This window comes from Pholis gunnellus (assembly GCF_910591455.1).
Source record: "Pholis gunnellus genome assembly, chromosome: 17".
NCBI lineage: Eukaryota > Metazoa > Chordata > Actinopteri > Perciformes > Pholidae > Pholis > Pholis gunnellus.
Window position 1 is genome coordinate 10,311,065 of NC_136544.1, and position 13,157 is coordinate 10,324,221.

The 13,157-nt window shown below is 37.3% G+C and overlaps 1 protein-coding gene across 1 annotated transcript; it reads left to right on the top strand.

The window, feature by feature from the left end:
* Window positions 1–9,578: 9,578 nt before the first annotated feature.
* On the top strand, window positions 9,579–12,628 carry lpar2a (lysophosphatidic acid receptor 2a). The gene is made up of 4 exons (XM_079178212.1): window positions 9,579–9,672; window positions 10,451–11,203; window positions 11,881–12,143; window positions 12,529–12,628. The coding sequence occupies exons 2-4, from the start codon at window positions 10,453–10,455 to the stop codon at window positions 12,619–12,621; spliced, it is 1,107 nt and encodes a 368-aa protein (XP_079034338.1). The 5' UTR covers window positions 9,579–9,672; window positions 10,451–10,452; the 3' UTR covers window positions 12,622–12,628.
* The last annotated feature ends 529 nt before the right edge of the window (window positions 12,629–13,157 follow it).

Here is a 13,157-nt window from a genome sequence, read left to right on the forward strand (position 1 = left end):
TCTTTTTCGACGTACTATACTGTTATTTTTTTTTTGACACGCTATACTTTGCATGTTTTTCGACATGCTATACTATGACTTTTTACGACATGCTATAATATGACTTTTTTTTTATCATTTTCGACATGCTAAACTGACTTATTTACGATGTTTTTGTCCTGACTTTCATATCATCTTTTTCAACAAGATTTCACGATCTTTTTAAAATCTCGTTCCCATACCTGGAGTCGAACCCGGGCCGCCTGGGTGAAAACCAGGAATCCTGACAGCTAGACCATATGGGACTTATTTTTAGACAAAATGTATAATCTTTTTCGACGTACTATGCTGTTATTTTTTTTTTGACATGCTATACTATGCATGTTTTTCGACATGCTATACTATGACTTTTTACGACATGCTATAATATGACTTTTTTTTATCATTTTCGACATGCTAAACTGACTTATTTACGATGTTTTTGTCCTGACTTTCATATCATCTTTTTCAACAAGATTTCACGATCTTATTAAAATCTCGTTCCCATACCGGGAGTCGAACTCGGGCCGCCTGGGTGAAAACCAGGAATCCTGACCGCTAGACCATATGGGACTTATTTTTAGACAAAATGTATTATCTTTTTCGACGTACTATACTGTTATTTTTGTTTTGACACGCTATACTTTGCATGTTTTTCGACATGCTATACTATGACTTTTTACGACATGCTATAATATGACTTTTTTTTATCATTTTCGACATGCTAAACTGACTTATTTACGATGTTTTTGTCCTGACTTTCATATCATCTTTTTCAACAAGATTTCACGATCTTATTAAAATCTCTTTCCCATACCGGGAGTCGAACCCGGGCCGCCTGGGTGAAAACCAGGAATCCTGACCGCTAGACCATATGGGACTTATTTTTAGACAAAATGTATAATCTTTTTCGACGTACTATGCTGTTATTTTTTTTTTGACATGCTATACTATGCATGTTTTTCGACATGCTATACTATGACTTTTTACGACATGCTATAATATGACTTTTTTTTATCATTTTCGACATGCTAAACTGACTTATTTACGATGTTTTTGTCCTGACTTTCATATCATCTTTTTCAACAAGATTTCACGATCTTATTAAAATCTCGTTCCCATACCGGGAGTCGAACCCGGGCCGCCTGGGTGAAAACCAGGAATCCTGACCGCTAGACCATATGGGACTTATTTTTAGACAAAATGTATAATCTTTTTCGACGTACTATACTGTTATTTTTTTTTTGACACGCTATACTTTGCATGTTTTTCGACATGCTATACTATGACTTTTTACGACATGCTATAATATGACTTTTTTTTATCATTTTCGACATGCTAAACTGACTTATTTACGATGTTTTTGTCCTGACTTTCATATCATCTTTTTCAACAAGATTTCACGATCTTTTTAAAATCTCGTTCCCATACCGGGAGTCGAACCCGGGCCGCCTGGGTGAAAACCAGGAATCCTGACAGCTAGACCATATGGGACTTATTTTTAGACAAAATGTATAATCTTTTTCGACGTACTATGCTGTTATTTTTTTTTTGACATGCTATACTATGCATGTTTTTCGACATGCTATACTATGACTTTTTACGACATGCTATAATATGACTTTTTTTTATCATTTTCGACATGCTAAACTGACTTATTTACGATGTTTTTGTCCTGACTTTCATATCATCTTTTTCAACAAGATTTCACGATCTTATTAAAATCTCGTTCCCATACCGGGAGTCGAACTCGGGCCGCCTGGGTGAAAACCAGGAATCCTGACCGCTAGACCATATGGGACTTATTTTTAGACAAAATGTATAATCTTTTTCGACGTACTATACTGTTATTTTTTTTTTGACACGCTATACTTTGCATGTTTTTCGACATGCTATACTATGACTTTTTACGACATGCTATAATATGACTTTTTACGACATGCTATAATATGACTTTTTTTTATCATTTTCGACATGCTAAACTGACTTATTTACGATGTTTTTGTCCTGACTTTCATATCATCTTTTTCAACAAGATTTCACGATCTTATTAAAATCTCGTTCCCATACCGGGAGTCGAACCCGGGCCGCCTGGGTGAAAACCAGGAATCCTGACAGCTAGACCATATGGGACTTATTTTTAGACAAAATGTATAATCTTTTTCGACGTACTATACTGTTATTTTTTTTTTGACACGCTATACTTTGCATGTTTTTCGACATGCTATACTATGACTTTTTACGACATGCTATAATATGACTTTTTTTTATCATTTTCGACATGCTAAACTGACTTATTTACGATGTTTTTGTCCTGACTTTCATATCATCTTTTTCAACAAGATTTCACGATCTTATTAAAATCTCTTTCCCATACCGGGAGTCGAACCCGGGCCGCCTGGGTGAAAACCAGGAATCCTGACCGCTAGACCATATGGGACTTATTTTTAGACAAAATGTATAATCTTTTTCGACGTACTATACTGTGACTTTTTATTTTTGACATGCTATACTATGCATGTTTTTCGACATGCTATACTATGACTTTTTACGACATGCTATAATATGACTTTTTACGACATGCTATAATATGACTTTTTTTTATCTTTTTCGACATGCTAAACTGACTTATTTACGATGTTTTTGTCCTGACTTTCATATCATCTTTTTCAACAAGATTTCACGATCTTATTAAAATCTCGTTCCCATACCGGGAGTCGAACCCGGGCCGCCTGGGTGAAAACCAGGAATCCTGACCGCTAGACCATATGGGACTTATTTTTAGACAAAATGTATAATCTTTTTCGACGTACTATACTGTTATTTTTTTTTTGACACGCTATACTTTGCATGTTTTTCGACATGCTATACTATGACTTTTTACGACATGCTATAATATGACTTTTTTTTATCATTTTCGACATGCTAAACTGACTTATTTACGATGTTTTTGTCCTGACTTTCATATCATCTTTTTCAACAAGATTTCACGATCTTATTAAAATCTCGTTCCCATACCGGGAGTCGAACTCGGGCCGCCTGGGTGAAAACCAGGAATCCTGACCGCTAGACCATATGGGACTTATTTTTAGACAAAATGTATAATCTTTTTCGACGTACTATACTGTGACTTTTTTTTTTTGACACGCTATACTTTGCATGTTTTTCGACATGCTATACTATGACTTTTTACGACATGCTATAATATGACTTTTTTTTTATCTTTTTCGACATGCTAAACTCACTTATTTACGATGTTTTTGTCCTGACTTTCATATCATCTTTTTCAACAAGATTTCACGATCTTATTAAAATCTCTTTCCCATACCGGGAGTCGAACTCGGGCCGCCTGGGTGAAAACCAGGAATCCTGACCGCTAGACCATATGGGACTTATTTTTAGACAAAATGTATAATCTTTTTCGACGTACTATGCTGTTATTTTTTTTTTGACACGCTATACTTTGCATGTTTTTCGACATGCTATACTATGACTTTTTACGACATGCTATAATATGACTTTTTTTTATCATTTTCGACATGCTAAACTGACTTATTTACGATGTTTTTGTCCTGACTTTCATATCATCTTTTTCAACAAGATTTCACGATCTTATTAAAATCTCTTTCCCATACCGGGAGTCGAACCCGGGCCGCCTGGGTGAAAACCAGGAATCCTGACAGCTAGACCATATGGGACTTATTTTTAGACGAAATGTATAATCTTTTTCGACGTACTATACTGTTATTTTTTTTTTTGACATGCTATACTATGCATGTTTTTCGACATGCTATACTATGACTTTTTACGACATGCTATAATATGACTTTTTTAAATCTTTTTCGACATGCTAAACTGACTTATTTACGATGTTTTTGTCCTGACTTTCATATCATCTTTTTCAACAAGATTTCACGATCTTATTAAAATCTCTTTCCCATACCGGGAGTCGAACCCGGGCCGCCTGGGTGAAAACCAGGAATCCTGACCGCTAGACCATATGGGACTTATTTTTAGACAAAATGTATAATCTTTTTCGACGTACTATACTGTGACTTTTTATTTTTGACATGCTATACTATGCATGTTTTTCGACATGCTATACTATGACTTTTTACGACATGCTATAATATGACTTTTTACGACATGCTATAATATGACTTTTTTTTATCATTTTCGACATGCTAAACTGACTTATTTACGATGTTTTTGTCCTGACTTTCATATCATCTTTTTCAACAAGATTTCACGATCTTATTAAAATCTCGTTCCCATACCGGGAGTCGAACCCGGGCCGCCTGGGTGAAAACCAGGAAACCTGACCGCTAGACCATATGGGACTTATTTTTAGACAAAATGTATAATCTTTTTCGACGTACTATACTGTTATTTTTTTTTTGACACGCTATACTTTGCATGTTTTTCGACATGCTATACTATGACTTTTTACGACATGCTATAATATGACTTTTTTTTATCATTTTCGACATGCTAAACTGACTTATTTACGATGTTTTTGTCCTGACTTTCATATCATCTTTTTCAACAAGATTTCACGATCTTATTAAAATCTCGTTCCCATACCGGGAGTCGAACTCGGGCCGCCTGGGTGAAAACCAGGAATCCTGACCGCTAGACCATATGGGACTTATTTTTAGACAAAATGTATAATCTTTTTCGACGTACTATACTGTGACTTTTTTTTTTTGACACGCTATACTTTGCATGTTTTTCGACATGCTATACTATGACTTTTTACGACATGCTATAATATGACTTTTTTTTTATCATTTTCGACATGCTAAACTGACTTATTTACGATGTTTTTGTCCTGACTTTCATATCATCTTTTTCAACAAGATTTCACGATCTTATTAAAATCTCTTTCCCATACCGGGAGTCGAACTCGGGCCGCCTGGGTGAAAACCAGGAATCCTGACCGCTAGACCATATGGGACTTATTTTTAGACAAAATGTATAATCTTTTTCGACGTACTATGCTGTTATTTTTTTTTTTGACACGCTATACTTTGCATGTTTTTCGACATGCTATACTATGACTTTTTACGACATGCTATAATATGACTTTTTTTTATCATTTTCGACATGCTAAACTGACTTATTTACGATGTTTTTGTCCTGACTTTCATATCATCTTTTTCAACAAGATTTCACGATCTTATTAAAATCTCTTTCCCATACCGGGAGTCGAACCCGGGCCGCCTGGGTGAAAACCAGGAATCCTGACCGCTAGACCATATGGGACTTATTTTTAGACAAAATGTATAATCTTTTTCGACGTACTATGCTGTTATTTTTTTTTTGACATGCTATACTATGCATGTTTTTCGACATGCTATACTATGACTTTTTACGACATGCTATAATATGACTTTTTTTATCATTTTCGACATGCTAAACTGACTTATTTACGATGTTTTTGTCCTGACTTTCATATCATCTTTTTCAACAAGATTTCACGATCTTATTAAAATCTCGTTCCCATACCGGGAGTCGAACCCGGGCCGCCTGGGTGAAAACCAGGAATCCTGACCGCTAGACCATATGGGACTTATTTTTAGACAAAATGTATAATCTTTTTCGACGTACTATACTGTTATTTTTTTTTTGACACGCTATACTTTGCATGTTTTTCGACATGCTATACTATGACTTTTTACGACATGCTATAATATGACTTTTTACGACATGCTATAATATGACTTTTTTTTATCATTTTCGACATGCTAAACTGACTTATTTACGATGTTTTTGTCCTGACTTTCATATCATCTTTTTCAACAAGATTTCACGATCTTATTAAAATCTCGTTCCCATACCGGGAGTCGAACCCGGGCCGCCTGGGTGAAAACCAGGAATCCTGACCGCTAGACCATATGGGACTTATTTTTAGACAAAATGTATAATCTTTTTCGACGTACTATACTGTTATTTTTTTTTTGACACGCTATACTTTGCATGTTTTTCGACATGCTATACTATGACTTTTTACGACATGCTATAATATGACTTTTTTTTATCATTTTCGACATGCTAAACTGACTTATTTACGATGTTTTTGTCCTGACTTTCATATCATCTTTTTCAACAAGATTTCACGATCTTATTAAAATCTCGTTCCCATACCGGGAGTCGAACTCGGGCCGCCTGGGTGAAAACCAGGAATCCTGACCGCTAGACCATATGGGACTTATTTTTAGACAAAATGTATAATCTTTTTCGACGTACTATACTGTTATTTTTTATTTGACACGCTATACTTTGCATGTTTTTCGACATGCTATACTATGACTTTTTACGACATGCTATAATATGACTTTTTTTTATCATTTTCGACATGCTAAACTGACTTATTTACGATGTTTTTGTCCTGACTTTCATATCATCTTTTTCAACAAGATTTCACGATCTTTTTAAAATCTCGTTCCCATACCGGGAGTCGAACCCGGGCCGCCTGGGTGAAAACCAGGAATCCTGACCGCTAGACCATATGGGACTTATTTTTAGACAAAATGTATAATCTTTTTCGACGTACTATGCTGTTATTTTTTTTTTGACATGCTATACTATGCATGTTTTTCGACATGCTATACTATGACTTTTTACGACATGCTATAATATGACTTTTTTTTATCATTTTCGACATGCTAAACTGACTTATTTACGATGTTTTTGTCCTGACTTTCATATCATCTTTTTCAACAAGATTTCACGATCTTATTAAAATCTCGTTCCCATACCGGGAGTCGAACTCGGGCCGCCTGGGTGAAAACCAGGAATCCTGACCGCTAGACCATATGGGACTTATTTTTAGACAAAATGTATAATCTTTTTCGACGTACTATACTGTTATTTTTTTTTTGACACGCTATACTTTGCATGTTTTTCGACATGCTATACTATGACTTTTTACGACATGCTATAATATGACTTTTTACGACATGCTATAATATGACTTTTTTTTATCATTTTCGACATGCTAAACTGACTTATTTACGATGTTTTTGTCCTGACTTTCATATCATCTTTTTCAACAAGATTTCACGATCTTATTAAAATCTCGTTCCCATACCGGGAGTCGAACCCGGGCCGCCTGGGTGAAAACCAGGAATCCTGACCGCTAGACCATATGGGACTTATTTTTAGACAAAATGTATAATCTTTTTCGACGTACTATACTGTTATTTTTTTTTTGACACGCTATACTTTGCATGTTTTTCGACATGCTATACTATGACTTTTTACGACATGCTATAATATGACTTTTTTTTATCATTTTCGACATGCTAAACTGACTTATTTACGATGTTTTTGTCCTGACTTTCATATCATCTTTTTCAACAAGATTTCACGATCTTATTAAAATCTCTTTCCCATACCGGGAGTCGAACCCGGGCCGCCTGGGTGAAAACCAGGAATCCTGACAGCTAGACCATATGGGACTTATTTTTAGACGAAATGTATAATCTTTTTCGACGTACTATACTGTTATTTTTTTTTTTGACATGCTATACTATGCATGTTTTTCGACATGCTATACTATGACTTTTTACGACATGCTATAATATGACTTTTTTTTATCATTTTCGACATGCTAAACTGACTTATTTACGATGTTTTTGTCCTGACTTTCATATCATCTTTTTCAACAAGATTTTACGATCTTATTAAAATCTCGTTCCCATACCGGGAGTCGAACCCGGGCCGCCTGGGTGAAAACCAGGAATCCTGACCGCTAGACCATATGGGACTTATTTTTAGACAAAATGTATAATTTTTTTTGACATACTATACTATGACTTTTTTGTTTTGTTAACATGCTATACTATAATTTTATTTTGAGCTGACTTTCATATCATCTTTTTCAACATGCATTTCTGTATACTATGACTATTAACGACATGCTAAACTATGACCATGCAATTGCAAATTCTCTTCTTTAGAAAAAAAACTGATGCTTTGTTATTCTTTACAATTTTCAAAGTCTTTTTTTAATAGTTATAATGTACAATGTCCACCTTTATTTACACACTTGGACAGGATATTAGAAACACTGTCTCCTCATTTGATTGTTTTATTTTGAAGGTATTTGTAGCCTACGTATTGATACAAATCAATACAAAACAATGTTGTTGCTGTTTCCTTGATTTCTTTGTTCTTCAGGAAATATTATAAAATATAATAAATGTCCACCTATTGGGTTGACGACGTTTTAATATCCGATTTTTGTTTTTGGAAACCAGTCTAAAATGTGTGTATTTAGATTGATGAGGGTTGTCTTCCCTCTAGTGGCCATAATGAAGAACTATGTCACATTCATTTCATAATTTTTGTGTCAATGCAAATGTAAATACAAACACAAACTTGCGGTTAACTCTTTGAAATTATTGTGAACAAATTCAAACAACCAGAAACAAAACTACTGCATTCAACATATGGCATAAACACACAAGTTTAATACCTGTACAAACGTTATACACGTTGTATATAACATGTCACTGTGTACGAGTCTTTATTAGTGGGATTATAATAAATATTTCTTCTGTAATTTAATCTTTATTTCACCAGGGTTAGGGTTAGTCAAATTGAGATTAAAACTACAAAATTACACAATAAACAGGAATTAAAAACAGCTACAAGAGTCATAAAAACATCAGACAATAGAGTTTTAAAGGAGAATGCAGGACTAGTTTGAGACCAGTTTGCATACATTTCATTTAAATGCATAATACCTGAAACCAGTTTAGCCAACATTAGTGTGTAGGTGTAAACATGAGGAATATCCAGGGTAAAGTAGTTACTGGATTGAAGTTACTACATTTAAATAACAGAAGAGACGTGAGGGAGTTTTGGAGCTTCAACAGTGTATTTTTATAAAGAATAACATGGACGGGCTTTTTCTTTTTGACTGTAAAGAGGTCCATCCAACCGCGTGACCCACAGAATAACGATGGGTCCGAAATGTGTCATGTGTGATGCAGTTCCCCCCTATGACCACTGGAGGGCAGTGGTTCTATGGATACTATGGCTTTCATATGACATTCATGGCATGCTACTATGACACTTTGTACTTTTTATGACTGAGGATTTATGTGTTGGTAACGAATCTAAGGTAAGTAGATTCAGTGATTACTCATTTTCCACCAGCCTTATGACAAACACAAAACTATATGAACCTTTCCGGCAAACACCTTCAAAATAAAAGTACCAAACTACTTGTCCAACTCTACCTAATGTACTGTAATGTCAGATGATATAATATTAGCACTGTCGTGACTATGAATTTACTTTTTTATTATTTATTGCCACTGATCTCTCTCGCGTAGTCGGGGTCACGTTATTATTTTTTTTTATGTTCTGTTGTCTTTATGCTCCTCCTCAAAACAAATCCCTAAAAGAGTGAAACCCAGTGTGTGCATGTTCTTTTTCCTATATTTCAGGCTGCAGTTGAAGGCAACACGCGGCTACCTGTCTGTCGCGTCCAGCTGATCTGAGTGAGAATGATTCAGAGAGGCGTCGACTTCGATGTCAACAGAGACAGGAGCGCAAAGACTTCGTGTTTCATCAAATAGCAGCTATCAACTCTGGGTTCATGTCGGAACTGTCTGGATGGAGGGGACGCTAACAAAGACGGTAGGTTGCAACCAATTGTTTTGTTCTGTACAAGTCTAAACAATATATCCTCAACGCAGGAGTGTCCGTTTAAGAGATGAGATATAATCAGCATCAGCAACACATGTCCACTGCAAGTTGAAACACGTTGCATGAGCTGAAATACATTTTTTGCGGAGTACGTGTGTTTAGATGTTGTTGCCCCAGAATGAAGAGTAAACATGTGCTAAATTGTTGTATCATCGACTGCTTGTCAAATATTACTCTACTGAATGGTTTCAGCTGCTCAAAGTCTGAGGGACAAAAAAAGAGCAATTTGAAGATCACTTTAGATCCCTGTGAAATTGTGCATTTTGTTTTTTTTACATTATTTGACATTTTATAGATTAAACAATTGATGAAGAGTTAATTTCTCGAGACGCTTTTTGAATTCATCTTTACTGTAGCACATCTGTCTATTGAAATAAGCTGTGTAGCCTGAAGTTGTGATCACTCTGTTATTGATTATCTGTGTCATGATCCTACTGAAAACCACTGTGTTGAATGTATCGAGTGATGTGTAGACAGCAAGTGACTCTCAAAGTCCACAGTTAACGAGAATAATTTATTTCCAATACAGCAAAAAATGAGTTATTATAACATTTGTAAAGCTATGTGAAATAAGAGGATTAAACTGTTATGATTCAATTACACATGGTGAATATTGAATGTGTGCTGAATGGGAAGCCTTACACTGAATACATACAGTATTGTACATTACCTGTTGTTGCACCCTAACATTTCAACATTGTGTCCGCAGCTATGGCCATGGAGAGCAGTGTGTGGAGTCCCTGCGACTACAGCCACAATGTCACCTTCTTCTACAACTGGGTGGGCAAGAAGATCAGCGTGGCGTGGACGACGCAGGACTCTGTGGTGATCGGGCTGGGCTTGACGGTATGTCTCATCGTAGTCTTGGCCAACCTGCTGGTGATGGTGGCCATCTCCATGAACCACCGCTTCCACTTCCCCATCTACTACCTCCTGGGCAACATGGCTGCAGCGGACCTGTTCGCAGGCATCGCCTACGCCAACCTGATGTTGCACACGGGCCCGTGGACCAGCACGCTCTCCAAGAAGCAGTGGTACATCCGCGGGGCTTTGATCGACATCAGCCTGACGGCCTCCGTGGCCAACCTGCTGGCTGTTGCCGTGGAGCGCCACCAGACCATCATCACCATGCAGCTGCACAGCAAGATGACCAAGCGGCGCGTGGTGCTGCTGATGGTCTGCATCTGGGCCGTGAGCATCATCATGGGCCTGGTGCCCTCCACGTTTTGGAACTGCGAGTGCGATCTGGATGACTGCTCCACCGTCGCTCCTCTCTACAGCCGCCGCTTCCTCATCTTCTGGGCAGTCCTCAACCTGCTCACCTTCTTCATCATGGTGGCCGTGTACACTCGCATCTTCGTCTACGTGAGGTACCAGACGTCGCACGCGTCTCATCACACCACGGACATGCGGCACAGGCAAACTGTTGTCAACCTGATGAAGACTATCTCCATGGTTCTGGGTGAGAAGCTGTTTGTGTGCAACCATCCACTGCCGGATGTTAGTTGTGGGTCAAAGGTCAAGTTTTTTTTATTTTTTAAATCAACCACAAAATGAACAGTGTAGCTCTGTCTCACTCTGAAAACACACATCTAGGCTGTTTCTACTAAATATTAGGGAGCTTTCATTTATTTCAGTTTTCAGTATCTGAGTCCTAATCATCTACAGTTTCTCAGAAAGTAATGTTTAACAGCTTTAACATGAATTCAGCTTACCACTTAATGTGAGACAAACTGAGGGAGCTATTATGTATTTTTAAGGTATCAAATGTGCTCAGGGAGATGTTTGCACATTGCTACCTGCAGCCTCCCACTTCCCCCAAAACCAGTTTTGCAGCTCTAACCTCTAGTGTTAGTCAATCATTGTCTGATAACCACGTTTTTTTTTTAAAGTTGAGGTTGATTGAAATCGCATTTCTCGTCATGATCGACCTGATTGCTCTAGTGACTCATATCCTGGAGGCAAATATCTTTGAACAGGCAGTTAACCTTAATATAAAGCAATCAAGGTACAAACATTACCCCGTCTAGCTGCGAGTTGAGACCATTGGTGTCATATTACATCGCTGCGTTCGTGGAAGATTTGAGTTAATTGTCGTCGACTCTTTCCTGCCCTCATTAACAACCCACATATCTGCAGGCGCCTTTGTAATCTGCTGGATGCCGGGCCTCGTGACTCTCTTACTGGACGGGCTGCTGGGTAAAGCCAGCCACGCCAACGCCTACGAGAAGTTCTGTTTGGTGATAGCGGAATGCAACTCTCTGGTCAACCCCATCATCTATTCCCTGCGAGACGACGAGATGCGGAGGACGTTCAAGTGGATCCTGTGCTGCTTGTGTCGGAGAGGTGCTGACCAGCAGAGAGAGCTGTCACCCGTCGAGATTAACTCCCCACTGCCGGAGGTAAAGCTAAAATACAGCCTCAAAGCGCCTTTCAACAGGCTTTACTCCACGCTCACCGGTACCTGCGGTCTAGATTAACAAAAAAATAAAAAGGCCCAAAGTCTACTCCTCTTCTGTTTCTCCCTCTCTATGAGTCATGCAGGTTTTCCCGTCCTGCACTAATGAACACTGATTTAAATCAAATGTATCCGGTATCTTGTGCCTGGCGCGAGATAGAACCAGTAAATTCCTCCTCTTGATTTCTGTTTTGTTTTGTTAATCTTTTGAGTCAACACTATTTTTCTCGTAAAAAAGTGCCTGGGAGGGTTAACAATGAATGAATGTTACTCGGTAACATATTTATCTTTTAAATCCTGTAATGCTGAATTACTTGTTTCTCCTACAGGAGACTCTCGGCTGTGTGCAGAAGTTAGACGATCGGGCCGTCTGTACGGAGACGAGCGATAAAGAAGACAATTGGACAACGCCGGGGTTATGATGGCCTTCAAGAGAAATATCTTAACCTTTACCGTCATCTAACCAGCCCACATCCTATACAATTAAATGATTCTTTGCATTTGTGACTTGAATGAAAATATATATATATATAAAGATGCATCTTTTGAAAAGGATTTTGTTGGACAAATGCTTCCATCTCGTCTGACAGATTCACATGTTAACCATCAGATGGTGCAATCTCTCCTTTTATTACGTTTGACTATCACAAGAGCAGCTGTGACAAATTATAAAATGAAACACTTCTGAAATCAAATACTGAAAAAAAAAAGTCACACTAAATCATTTTATTAATTTTCTAATAAGAACACTACAATTTGTCATATTCTTCCTTTTTGTTTTACTCTTTCTAGAACAATTCTAAAGTTGAGGTATAAAAGGAGTTCATACAGACTCACAAGTCTGAAAACAGTGGGGGTTATATACAAGAGAAATGGAAAGACAGAGGTAGAGAGAGGGGTAAATACAAGGGAAAGAGGGGAGATACAAATATACTAATAAAAACAAAGAAAACTAAAA